The 12320-nt window shown below is 42.9% G+C and overlaps 1 protein-coding gene across 3 annotated transcripts in view; it reads right to left on the bottom strand.

Annotated features, from left to right (window-relative positions):
* Positions 1-4117: 4117 nt before the first annotated feature.
* Positions 4118-12320, bottom strand: part of QRICH2 (glutamine rich 2) — a 74586-nt gene continuing 66383 nt past the window's right edge. Inside the window, exons 12-16 of one of the 3 annotated variants that reach the window (XM_083147935.1) lie at positions 10247-10348; positions 8738-8897; positions 8131-8218; positions 7493-7609; positions 4118-4975 (exon numbers count right to left, since the gene is read on the bottom strand). In XM_083147935.1, the coding sequence (XP_083004061.1) occupies positions 4872-4975; positions 7493-7609; positions 8131-8218; positions 8738-8897; positions 10247-10348 (571 nt within the window). In that variant the 3' untranslated portion in view covers positions 4118-4871. The remainder of the gene's footprint in view (positions 4976-7492; positions 7610-8130; positions 8219-8737; positions 8898-10246; positions 10349-12320) is intronic. The other 2 variants (XM_083147937.1, XM_083147936.1) reach the window with 2 other exon arrangements.

Here is a 12320-nt window from a genome sequence, read left to right as displayed (position 1 = left end):
TAGAATCTTTTGGTTTTGCTGCTTTATTCTATTCCACAAAACAATATTTTATATAGGACGTTCAGTGGCCGTACTACCTGAAGTGAGTTATTTAAACAGTCTGGTGGGTGATTTTTATACATAAAAATGGACTGAAAAGAGTTGCACCTCCACATACCATCTAAACATTGGCAGGAACATACAAATTAAATACTTGCATTTAGGTGATGCAAGACGTGCAAGTGTATAATACAGTCATGTCTGACTGGGTGCTCAATGTGTTTTTGTTTTCTTAGAATAGGCTCTGGTGGCCATGAACTGAGAAGCCATTTTAGTGCTTGAGTGGTGATTTGCTCGGGTGGCAACAGAAAAATGAGGCCAAGTTTGTCCTCTGCAGTAGCATTGTGAGTTTGACATTAAATCTAAAATAGTACACTGGTAATAGATGAGAATCTAGTATGCAAGGTGTGTTCTAAACCTCATTAATGTGGGCTTGCATGCCCTTCTGGTTAAATGAGTTTGTATGCACAATCACAGGCAACTAATGTAGGAGGCACTTTGCTCCTGTTTTCTCATACAAGTGAGTATTGGGTCAAAATCCTGTTTAAACCCAAATTCTGAGGAGTTTTCTTTTTAATTTAAAGAGGAAAAATAATAAATACTTTTTTAACCCAACCCGAGCAGTCTGTATTTGTTAACAAGCTATTAATCTAAAATGTCTGTAAAAGTAATCTTAGTTATTTAATAGCATAATTGACACAAAAATAGCTGTATAAAACTAAACATTGGCATTGCTTTCTTATTGGAAATATCATATACATATATATATATATATATATATAATTTCTCAAATGTTTGAAATCTAAGGTATGGTTGGGTTTAGTGATAAGTTGCATTAGGAAGGACAAATACATTGGATGCATGGTGCATCAGTATGTTCTAGAAGAAGGTCCTACGCTATTAACCTGTAAGAAACATTAGCACATACATCTGTAGGAAAAATTTTATACTGACATTTACTGCATCCTATGCACTGAAACAAATACGTGATGCATTAATCACTTGCAATTGCACCAAGCTGGCTTTGCCTGACATGGTCACATCTGACGCAACTGTGTTGAAGACACCCACTGGAGGTAAAAAAAAAAAAAGGTGGTGAACTAAGAACCATCCTAAAAAAGGTTGGGACAAGAGGGGCGCTTGAGATGAGTGATCCTCCTAGCAGCTGCTAAAAAACAGGTTAGTTACTCCTGTAAGGTAAGTACATAAAACGAACAAAGGAAAAGCAGTGCTGTACCATTTAAAATAAATTGGATGATCTTCACAATAAATGTATTATTTTATAAAACAAATATGACATGTTAAAACAATAATTTGATAATAACAGATGTTCCACTTCCACACTAGCAGCAGTTAAAGGAGAGTCTGTTCCTATTTTGCCAAACTGTACTGGTTAATGTGTAATAGATACCACTCCTGGTAGATCAGTCCCATATGCTTATGTTACAGTCCAAGTGGTCGGTCCAAGATGGCACAAATTAACAGTGCACTGGAAAGGGATCAATGGAGTTGGTTGTATAGGTCCCAAAATGGCCAATGAGGGTAGATGTTGATGAATGAAGAAATCAAGGTGACCCCTGGAGCTGAATCTGTAAGGCTGGTTTCACACAATCCCGGCTCCTGTCGGACGGTGAAATCCTGCATGGCCAGGGAGCCGTGCCGCACACAGTAGTTGTGAATGGACACTTATTGACGGTTGCAGCCGGATCCTGCCACTGGAAGGGACGGCTGCCGGGCTGTGGCCATCCCTTCCATGATAAACTAGTGTGTGCGGCACGGCTCCCTGGCCGTGCGGGGATTTCACCGTCCGGCAGGAGCCGGAGGTGTGAAACCAGCCTAAGGCTGGTCCGGACTACAATCCTGCAATAGTATAGATATCAGCTACAGCTCCACTTGGGACACATGGACTGTACCGATAGGAATTATGGTTTTTAGAATTATTCGTATAGCCTAGCAATACTCAGTCTGTACAGCCAAACATTGACTGTGTTATTAAAAAGTAAAGCTGATAGAAGTTCATTATTGTGAAAACTTGATTTGCCAAAGTATAGTTTTCATTGGTTAGTACCCGATCTTCTAAAATAAAAGGCTAATGCTGCTCCTCACCTCTTGGGTGAATTCAAGTGTTTTGTTTGCCATCTGCTAGATGCCACTCTAAAGAACAATGGTGATGTTCCAACGTTTACTGCCACCTGACATTACTGTTCTGATCTGTCATTTTGATGGGTCTGGTAACTATGTAATCTATGAAAGAGCACAAAGTATTTGCAGTTTAGCTTGGCCTTGTCACCTAAATGAAATGCAAGGCTTTTGTAACTATCCATTGGACAAGTGACATAAATGAAGAGCTAAGTCCACTTACGTCACAATCCTCACCACAAGAACATGATTTCAACTTTTAACATGGCTGGAGTGGGGGGGGGGGGGGGTGGGTGGTTTAGTTTTAGATGATTTGTAGTTATCCTTGCTACCTTTTGGCTTGAACATAGAGCTTCCCGTTATATTAGAAGCATTATAAAGGAAAATGTATTTTTCAAATTGTAAACCTGGCCAGCAATCTACAGCTTAAAAAGAGAGGTAATGTATTTTGAATGCTGAAACAAAGTCTGGATCTTCTATTCTATTCTAATCCACTCCAGCATCAGAGAGCTGAAGCAGTGTTGGATTACTCAAATAAGAAACTCCTATGGGAAATAATTACTTATTAACAGAAGAGGCAATATTACAAAATATTCTTTGTGGATTTTTTTTGTGTTGTTACACGTTGGCTTTATATTTGTTGAATACTAGTTTTTTATATAGCTCATACATTACTAATGTTTTGTTTTTTTAATTCCCTGCTCCAGTTCTCTATACCCCCCCCCCCCCCCTCCCCTTAAAAATAAAAAATAATCAAAAAACAAAATACAGTTGTCCTGCCCAGTATGTAACTTGGCGTGCAGGCAGGAAAATAGAGCACTCATGGAGAGAACATATACCCATCCGCCATGATAAAACCACTGCTCTAATAATGTATAGGACCCCCTTGTGCGTGAGCCATCGAAGTAAGGACTCCACCAGACCCCTGAGAGAGTGTCTTCTGGGTATCTGGCACCAAGACATTAGCAGCAGATCCTTTTAAGGCCCTGTAAATTTCAAGATTACACCTCCATGGAAAACCATTTATTTGTTTGTTTGTATTGTAACATAGTAATTAAATTTAGGTTGAAAAAAGACGTTGGTCCATCGAGTTCAACCTATCGGTTTCCAAGTACATACCACAGATGCTAAAATTGGATTGAAATCTGGGGAATTTAGAGGCCAAGTTGACAACTTTTTTCATTTTGTTTCTCCCTCAAACCATTCCTGAAAAAATATACTGGCTCCCAACATAAAAAAAATCCAGCCTAATTTTTAATTGTATGTGTGTGTGTGGGCAGACTAGATGGCCCAAGTGGTTCTCATCTGCCATCATAATTTTGTGTAGTGTGGCATGGTGCATTGTCCTGCTTAGAGGACACTGCCAACATGGAATACCTGTTGCCATGAAGTAGTATACTTTGCATCAATGTTTAGGTATATGCTTTAGATATTTGCATATAGTTACATCTATATGAATGCTAGCACCCAAGGTTTCCCATCAACATTTCCCAGAAAATCTTTGTTCTCTTGCCATAGTCAAACTTGGTGTTTGTGTCATCTCTTCCACCAGGTAAACATCCACATTGTTCTATGGTCCAGTCACTATGCTCAAATGCTCATTGTGGCCACTTTTGGTAGTAAACAGGGGTCAGTTTGGATGTTCTGTCCAGTTTATTGCTATGCAGGCCCATACCCAGAAGCTGAGATGCACTGTGTATTCTGATAACTTACTTTTGTAGGCAATATTTACAATTTGTGTAACCGTATAACGTCTGTTGAGTCATGTGCGTTGTTCTTCCTTGAAGCTCCTTTGGTATGTACTAACCACTGCATATTGAAGACACCCAACAAAATCTGTCTAGCCATCACAATTTAACCTTTTTACATTTGTCCCTCAGATCCTTAGGCATGCCCATTTGTACTTTACCAACACATAATTTTTAAAAATGGAGTGCCTACTATATCCCACCCCGACCCTGGTTTCATTGTAATGAAAACATTTTATTTCTCCACTTGGCAATCCTTTTTAATGTTCTGTCTGGTTAGGTGTATATTTTGTATGCAGAAAAGGGCCTTAGTTGAATCTGAACTCACTGTCGTGTTAAAAGGTGGCAATGCTTATCACTGTGCTGCACATAATGGCAAATGTAACCTACGTTATGTGTCATCAGCTTAGACTTGTTTTATACCTTTTGAGTACTAGATTCTTGTTGGTGCCATATGTATATAAAACAAATATGGTAAAACAAATGTGAAAGCATACTCGCTTGTAATATTTTTACAAATGCTGTAATGGATAAAGTGCCTTTTGGGTAGTGCTGGTAGTAGGATCCTGAATAAAGTGAATCTAGGTGTTCCTATATAATCCAGTTCACCGGTGAATAAATGCTCTTACAGTGACTTAGAAATGAGATCTGTTAAAAGTGGAACAGGACCTGGTCTTTGGGTTGAAATGAGTCGTGTTTGGAGGTATTATTTATTTATTTACGGTTTCTTATATAGCGCAGCATATGCCTTAACAACGAAGAATGTAGCAGCGTTGCCTTATTGGCAAAGAAATCCGAGCGGTTACTTTCTTGTGCCATCATCATCCAATAGTACATATGTACTTATGTGAATGGACTGTAAATCTTGATCTTTGATGTTCAATAGGCTACATAATCCGTTAATGTTATGGCACCAGCTTCTGCACACACTGCTGCTTGATAGTTCTATCTATCTTGGAGTCCTAGATTCTTCTCACAACAGCTAAGGTTATCGGCTTGTGCATGAAGATGGCGAAGAGAGGCAGAACAAGGACGTTCCTCCGAGGTCTCTGACAAAGGAAAGGTTAAGGGGAAACATAGGGTATATTACATTGTGTAACATGTTTGCATTTTTACTACACTTAAGCCAGGGGTTCCCAATCTTTTTCAAATCACGGCACCCTAGAGTATCCACGGGGTATCCACGGCACCCCTAGGCCCAATAAAATAAATATAAAATTAAGTAGATTGTGTTTAAATGTGCTTCTTAGGTTGTGTTTAAATGTGCTTCTTAGGTTCAGTTATGTGGTAAAGGGCACACATTTTATGATTGGCAGCCACCAGCACTGGTTTTGTCCATAAATAATTGACCATGAATAATTTGAGTTGGTCCTGGTCCACCAACCCGTGGCACCCCTGCAAGTGTCCCGAGGCACCCCAGGGAGCCATGGCACACAGTTTGGGAACCACTAACTTAAGCCAAATAATACATTGTTGTATTCATAATACAAAGAATACAGTTGCAAAAACAGACGGCCTCTTACGTGGTTAGGTTTTGTGTGGTGTTGGTGAATGGTAGCAGAATATGCTCCAGCAGTGAATAAACAGATGGAATATTGATTGGCCACTACTTGTCTGAGACGTATTCATTTCTGTGATTGGTGACTAGCCAGTCAAGCCAACCTATTCTATACAGTCTGGTGTATTCATACACAGGTTTTATAGCAAGTGATATCACGGCAAGTATACCCGATGTGCTATTCTCATTTCAGAGCATTGTCCTATGTCAGTGTTACTTTTAGGTCAAAGCTTTAAAATTAAAATAAGGGAGAGGATTGGGTAGGAGGACTGATATAAAATTTCTTGAAGCAGGTATTTTAACACTAATGCTTTTATATATAAAATATACTGTTATTGCTTATATAGTTAGGTGTGTTAATTTTCTGGCCGTTGCGACCTGTCCTCCTTTTGTTTGGATTACTGCAGCAACAGAACAAAACATGACCTGTGATTGAGTGCGCTAATTCATGATGCTATACATGGGACTGCTCACACTGTGAGTCATAGCCATAATCTGGTGGTATTCTACTTGAGACGTATTGCCTTTATAATGCTGGAAGAGCCTGCATGACTTGAATAGGTACAAATGATGTTTGCAGGTGGATTCTTAACGTGTTGCAGTAAAAAAAAAAAAAATACTCTGCACAATCACATAGCCACTGCCGCCCTGGACTTCACTCTTGTTGGCATGCAGAGTTCAGTGTCTTTTGGGGTTTACTCCACATGTGTGATTTGTCCATCTGCCTGAAACCGTTCTAGTTTTTGACATATCAGGCCAGGCTACACTATTTATTCTTTCTTTCATGGTTGTGTTCACAAAACCTGGTGATGCACAGAACTAGTGCGGTGTGGTGCGTGATTGGACCTGAATTAGTCTCCAGCAGTAAATTTTGCTGTTATCTGCAGGGATGTTGTCCACAATTATCCAGTTTTGCATTGGGCACAGTGGTGCAGCATGCGGGATGCTTCCCTGATGCTTCGGGGGCGGTTTACACATTTGAAATAGTTTTATGTGGAAATTTTAATTTCTTGATGAATTTAGAGATTGTGATTCATCTCTCTAGCACTGACCAGGGTCGGTCCCAGCTTCATACCCCATTAACACAGCGCTGTTTACACTGAACTTGGGTCAGCTCTTTTCCCTATGATTGCCAGGTTCCATGGTTGTTGCCAGGGGGATTACATGTTAATTGCCCAGGGGGAATTGCCCGCCCACCCACCTGTTGATCACTGAAGTGGGAGGCACTTGGTCCCGGTACTGTTTTGCCAGCTGGCCACTACTGCCTGTCAGTGCTGTTTGGGATAGGGTGGCAGCTGGGCATACATGGGCCAGGGGTAGAAACTCTGCATCCTCTGCTGCTCTCTCTCTGGTACACTGGTGCCAGGGTATCAGGTGGCGCTAAAACGCACTGGCAGGGTTCAGCCCCATCGCCTCCCTGCACTGCCCAGCCACACGCCTGTCACTGCCAGCACCTCCCCCAGATTGGGCAGTGGCTACTTAGCTGCAACCCCCCTGACTGCCCAATCCTGCGATGCTTGGACTCACCCAGCTCCCCTTGGGTGCATTGGCCTGAGGCTCTGTGCCCGCTGTTGACTCGCGTCCCGCCCGGCTTCTGTTTTTTGCTGGGATCCGTCCAGCACTACTCTGACGTCCCAACTCAGGATGGGACTATTTACACTGCCTACTAACCAGGTCTTGCCTGTGTTCCACCCTGAAGACCTGGTTAGTAGGCGGTGTAAATGGTCCCCATGGTTAGGACCTGGGTAGGATTCCCATGTAAATGGACTCTGGGTTGGCCCCTTTAACACCACTGCTGACCCAAGTCCATGAGGCAAAAACTCTGTTTTTTGCGGCGGTGTAAAAGGGGTATAATAGTAGCTTTTGATACACTGCTTTCTTTGTAAATTATGTGAGAACGGATTCCAGAGATATCACACGAATGTATAGTTCTTAAGATCGTATCATTGTTGACCTAATTAACCACACCCATACTGCTCACTACAACATCTGTGCATAAATTGGATACCTGAGTTGTGTCCAGTTTGCTTGGCACTCAGAGGGAGAAGGGGTAGAGTTGTGACATCCCATGGCGCTACAGATGTTTCAGATCCTTGAGAAATTTTTGAACATGATTTGGAATTACCTTTGGAATTTAAATACAGGTAACTATCAGAAATGGCAAATTAATATTACTGACAACTGTCTGACCATGTAAAAATGATGTAAGTAGTTTTGCTCTGCCATATTATTTTTGTCTGCTCTAAAATAAGCAATAACTGTTACTAATGGTTTAAACCAAAGCATAAAAAACATTGCATTTTCTGATTACCATGTATTTTCTGGGGCTATTAAGAAAGGCTATTTGGGGGGGGGGGGGGGTTTGTTGGATTGATTGCGGGAGGGGTGGGGTAGGAATTACAGTTTAGGGCTTCTAGCCACTGGAATTTCATACTCAACCTACTTATATTGCATCTGCCTTACAGTAAAAACACATTTTCTCCAGCAAGAGCTAGAAACCTTTATAAATTACCTTTTATGCATCAAGTATTTCCCATGCCACTTAGATTGCTAGCTCGTCTGTTTTTTCTTTCTCCAGGTTCCCTCATCCTACACCTTCCCCTCCTTATCCACTATCCCTTTGTGATGAGTAACACTGTTCCTTACCGTCCATAGTGTGAATGGCTGGAAAACGGATATTCATCCTGCCCCGATAGATGTGCCCATCATAACCTTGAAGATCTACCACTCTCTGCTAGTGTAAAGCATAGAATAAAACATAGGAAAATACGGATGACACAGAGAATACAGCAACATAACTGGTTAAATGGGAATAATTAGCAGCAGCTCTAGTTTATGCTGCAGTAGGTAATATATGCCTTAACCCCTTCAGTTGCAATCCCAAGAATTTTCCAGGCTGTGCCTCCGTGCCCAGTCTGGAAAGCCCGGAAAATTTGCGGGATTGCCACTCCGCTGCGCCGCCTCCTCCCCCCTCCCCTCTGGCTTTTCTATTGAACTCTCCGGACTCGGGGAAGCAGTGGTGGGGTTTTTTTTTAGTGGGTGTTCCCCATAAAAAAACTAGCCCAGTGGGGAGCGCTCCCTAAAAAACCCCCACCACTGAAGGGGTTAAGCATGGTAAGAAAGGACCTATAATAATCTAAATAATCATCAAGGGAATAATACAGTGTAGGCATTAAAATGTAAGTTTGTGTTTTGCACATATTGTAATTGATTGAAACATGCTGATATTCTCATCCGGTTTTATTTGACTTACCTTCAGGTCACCCATTATATTGCGTTCCTCCTGTAGGGCACATGGGGTGATACCCTGCAGCCTGGTATAACGTCGATGTGAGGAGGTCAGGGTATGACTTCCACCACAGCTTCGGGAGCTTGACATATAGCCATAATCACTAAGCTCAGGAACATGTCCGCTAAAACCAAACAAAACCAAAGCGATGAAACCAATTTCCACAACTTCACTTCTATTCGTTCCAGGTCATCACTTCATACAGTTGCATGTTTGTATCCTGTCCGCATTTAGTATTATCAAACTTTCCCCTTCTACTGTATGTGCCAACTCTAACTCGCAGAGACTGCAGTAGCATATTAGAGGTACAGTATCTTTCCCCTTTTTTAAAATACCCCTCCAGAGAACCTGACACTTTACATGCAAACAGCAATGATGGATTGCTGCAGCTGTCCCATGATCCTTCTCCCAGCTACCGTACCACAGACTCTGCCAATAAGAAACCCTGGGTGACAAGGGCAGCTCAGCAGCAGTCCTAAGAATCTGCGCGTGAGGAGAAAAGTAGGGGGACACCGCTGACCGGTGTATTACTTATCATTTATTTGGGGAGAGGAAGTACGCCCTACATCTGAATGTTCCATACCAGTGGAATGACACTACGGCTGATCATACCTATTGAGGCTTTATCTTGATAAACATTACTTAACATTATCCTGTATTTTCATAAAACACATTCTTCCTTTAATTTAAATAGTAGTGACAAAGGTCCATTAGTATTGGGTATGTTTATTTAGGCTTATTTATTTATGAATTGTTATGTAACAAGTTGCAACCACAATCAGGAACAGGGGCCTGTGTGCAGCCTTTGTACAGTCCCCCTCTTCTCTTGGTATGTTAAGCTTTAGGGTATCCAGATGTCTGACAGACTGTATAGGCCACATGTACAAAGTCAATATTAAAAAGGTGGACATGGTAATGGTGAAAACATGGATGCTGTTTGTGAACATGAAAGTGTGCTGAGTGCAGTGGTATCAGAGTAAGCCACCTGTCCTGAAGCATGTCAAGCCGATTTTTGTTCGGGTGAGATTCTGTTTTTGGGTATTTTATGTTGTTGCAACAGCAACTCACCCCCTTCTCAGCTACAATTTCTACATATGTATTAGATCACATGAAGTGCATCCATCTTTACTGACCCATTCATACAAATATACTCTGCTGTCTGTTTCAACAGCTTTTCTGGGTCCATATCCGTATTATCGACCACACGAAGGTCGACCGGGTTCTAGGTGGACTTGGTTGAAGGTCGACAAGTGTCTAGGTCGACAGGGGACAAGGTTGACATGGTTTTAGATCGACATGGTTTTAAATCGACATAATGTTAGGTCGACATGGGTTTTTTCACTGTTTTTTGTGCCGGCTTGTGCTGACAGGCGGTATTTGATGCCCTAACATCCACTAGTGCGTGGTGGGAGAATAAGTGTGCCGAGCATGGGTTTAGGAGCACCCATAATAACCGTGTATAAATGTACTAACCTGCGGCCCTGCTGTCGGACTTGTTCAAGTTCAAACACCGTATAAGGCCGGTTAGAGCGATGTGGGGGCAGCCCAGGAAGAGTTGGGATGGTTAATATCGGTCTGTTCACAAAATGGAAGGAAAACAGGGTTTTAGTACTACATCTAATCCATTCTTTTGATTTCCCTTGCCCATGGATTATAGAGGCTGTTCCAAAAGATAGGCACTTAATTAGAATTTTGAACATATTATAAAACCTCCTCTATATCACCCACCAACATTGACTTAATGTTCCCCAAAAATCTATGGTTGGGAACTAGTGCTCGATGTTTTGGGCATAGATTGTGGAGGGTCGAACAGTTTTATGCCAGCAATGGATGGCTTGCGATGGTAAGGTTGGGGGTGCGTGGGCAGTGTTGCTGCATTTAGCGGCGTCGCTGCGGGTGGCCCGCCCCACCGGGAGGTGCGCACATGAGCAAAAGAAACTTAAACTGGAAGACTGGCTAGTTAGAGTTTCTTCTGCACATGTACACACATCCCAGCCGGGCAATCCGCCCACAGCAATGCGGCCATTTACAGGTAAAAACCTACAATTCTATACCCACTACTGCAGGCATATCCAAACTGTGGCCCTCCAGCTGTTGTGAAACTACACATACCAGCATGCCTTGCCATAGTTTTAGCATTCCCTAATGGCAAAACCGGCAAGGCATGATGGGGGACTTGTAGTTGCACAACAGCTGGAGGGCCATAGTTTGGACATGCCTGCACTACAGCTTAGATGTAAGTAGCGAGGGAGTAATTCACATACTACTAGGGGCTGTCTGTCAGATAGAGATGAGCCTTTACCAGCAGGAGATTATACAGGCAAAGATAGTCACTGTGTAGGAGAGAGCTGTAAGTGAAATATGAGTAGGTATGATTTAATTAGATATGACACATCTGTGTGTGTGACAGAGTTTGTATGGTATACACACGGATGGGGGATACCAGCCGTAAGAATACTTACCAACCGCCTAACCCTCCCTTCTAAGTGCCTCTCCACAGCTTAACACCCCCCTCCCAACAGCCTAACCCTAAGTCTTGGCACCTAAACCCACACTGCATACTTAATTTGGAATTCTGGCATCTTCGTTGATTTCTGGATTCTGGCACCAGGCCCTTGACTGTAATTGGGATACCAGTGTAGGTATATCCACTGCCGGGATGCTGAACATATCCCGAGAGTATACTGAGCTCAGCAGAATTTCTATTGGAAAAAAAGCTGTGGCAGATTCAGAGACGCAGTCGCACACAGATATGCTGTTCAAGTGTCATATCAAATTATTCAGCAGTCTCCAAGGCCTTTATTCTGATCGGTGCGGCCCGATCAGAAATATGCGGTCATGTCCGTGCAGGCGAATCCCCGCCTTCCATACGGATCGCCACCTCCGTCCGTATGCGGATATGTGGCGGTCCGCATGAAAGTGGACGGGGATACGCCTCCTCCATGTTGGGAGCAGCCCCTGCATTCGATGGTCGCCGAACATCGAATGCAGGGCCGCACGCTCCACCAGGTCCCGCCACCCAAGACCACACGGACACTTGTCCGTGTGAAATCATGTATGGGGGCGGGCAGCTGACATCCGGCGATGTCAGATGCCCGCCCCCTACACACGCGTCACGGCTTCATTACCATGCATACGCCCCGCGTTTGCATGGGAACGCCCATGAAACGCGGGGCGTATGCATAGGGTAATGAGGCTAAGTAGCCCCTCACGCCCCTCTACGCCCCCTGTGCGGCGTATAAAGAATACGTGCGGCGAAATCGCCTGCACATGCGCAGAGTGACCTCTGCACATGCGCAGACGATCAACATCGGCGGGACGTCCGCATGCGGTAAAATCCGCAACGATCAGAATAAGGCCCCTAGTGTCCTAGTCACATTATCTGGTGAAAAAGTTGCACATTTGGCAACAAAATCAAAAATGAAACCTGATAAGACTCTCACATGAGAGGATGGAAGCCATATTGAAATTGAAGTAATAATGGCCTTCACCATTTTCTGTAGTGCTGGACATAATTATATTACAGGTTGAGTATCCCTAATCCAAA

The sequence above is a fragment of the Crinia signifera genome, chromosome 6 (assembly GCF_055691185.1).
Source record: "Crinia signifera chromosome 6, ASM5569118v1, whole genome shotgun sequence".
NCBI classification, from domain to species: Eukaryota; Metazoa; Chordata; class Amphibia; order Anura; family Myobatrachidae; genus Crinia; species Crinia signifera.
Note: the sequence above shows the minus strand (reverse complement) of the source record. Positions and strands in the feature narration are given on the sequence as shown.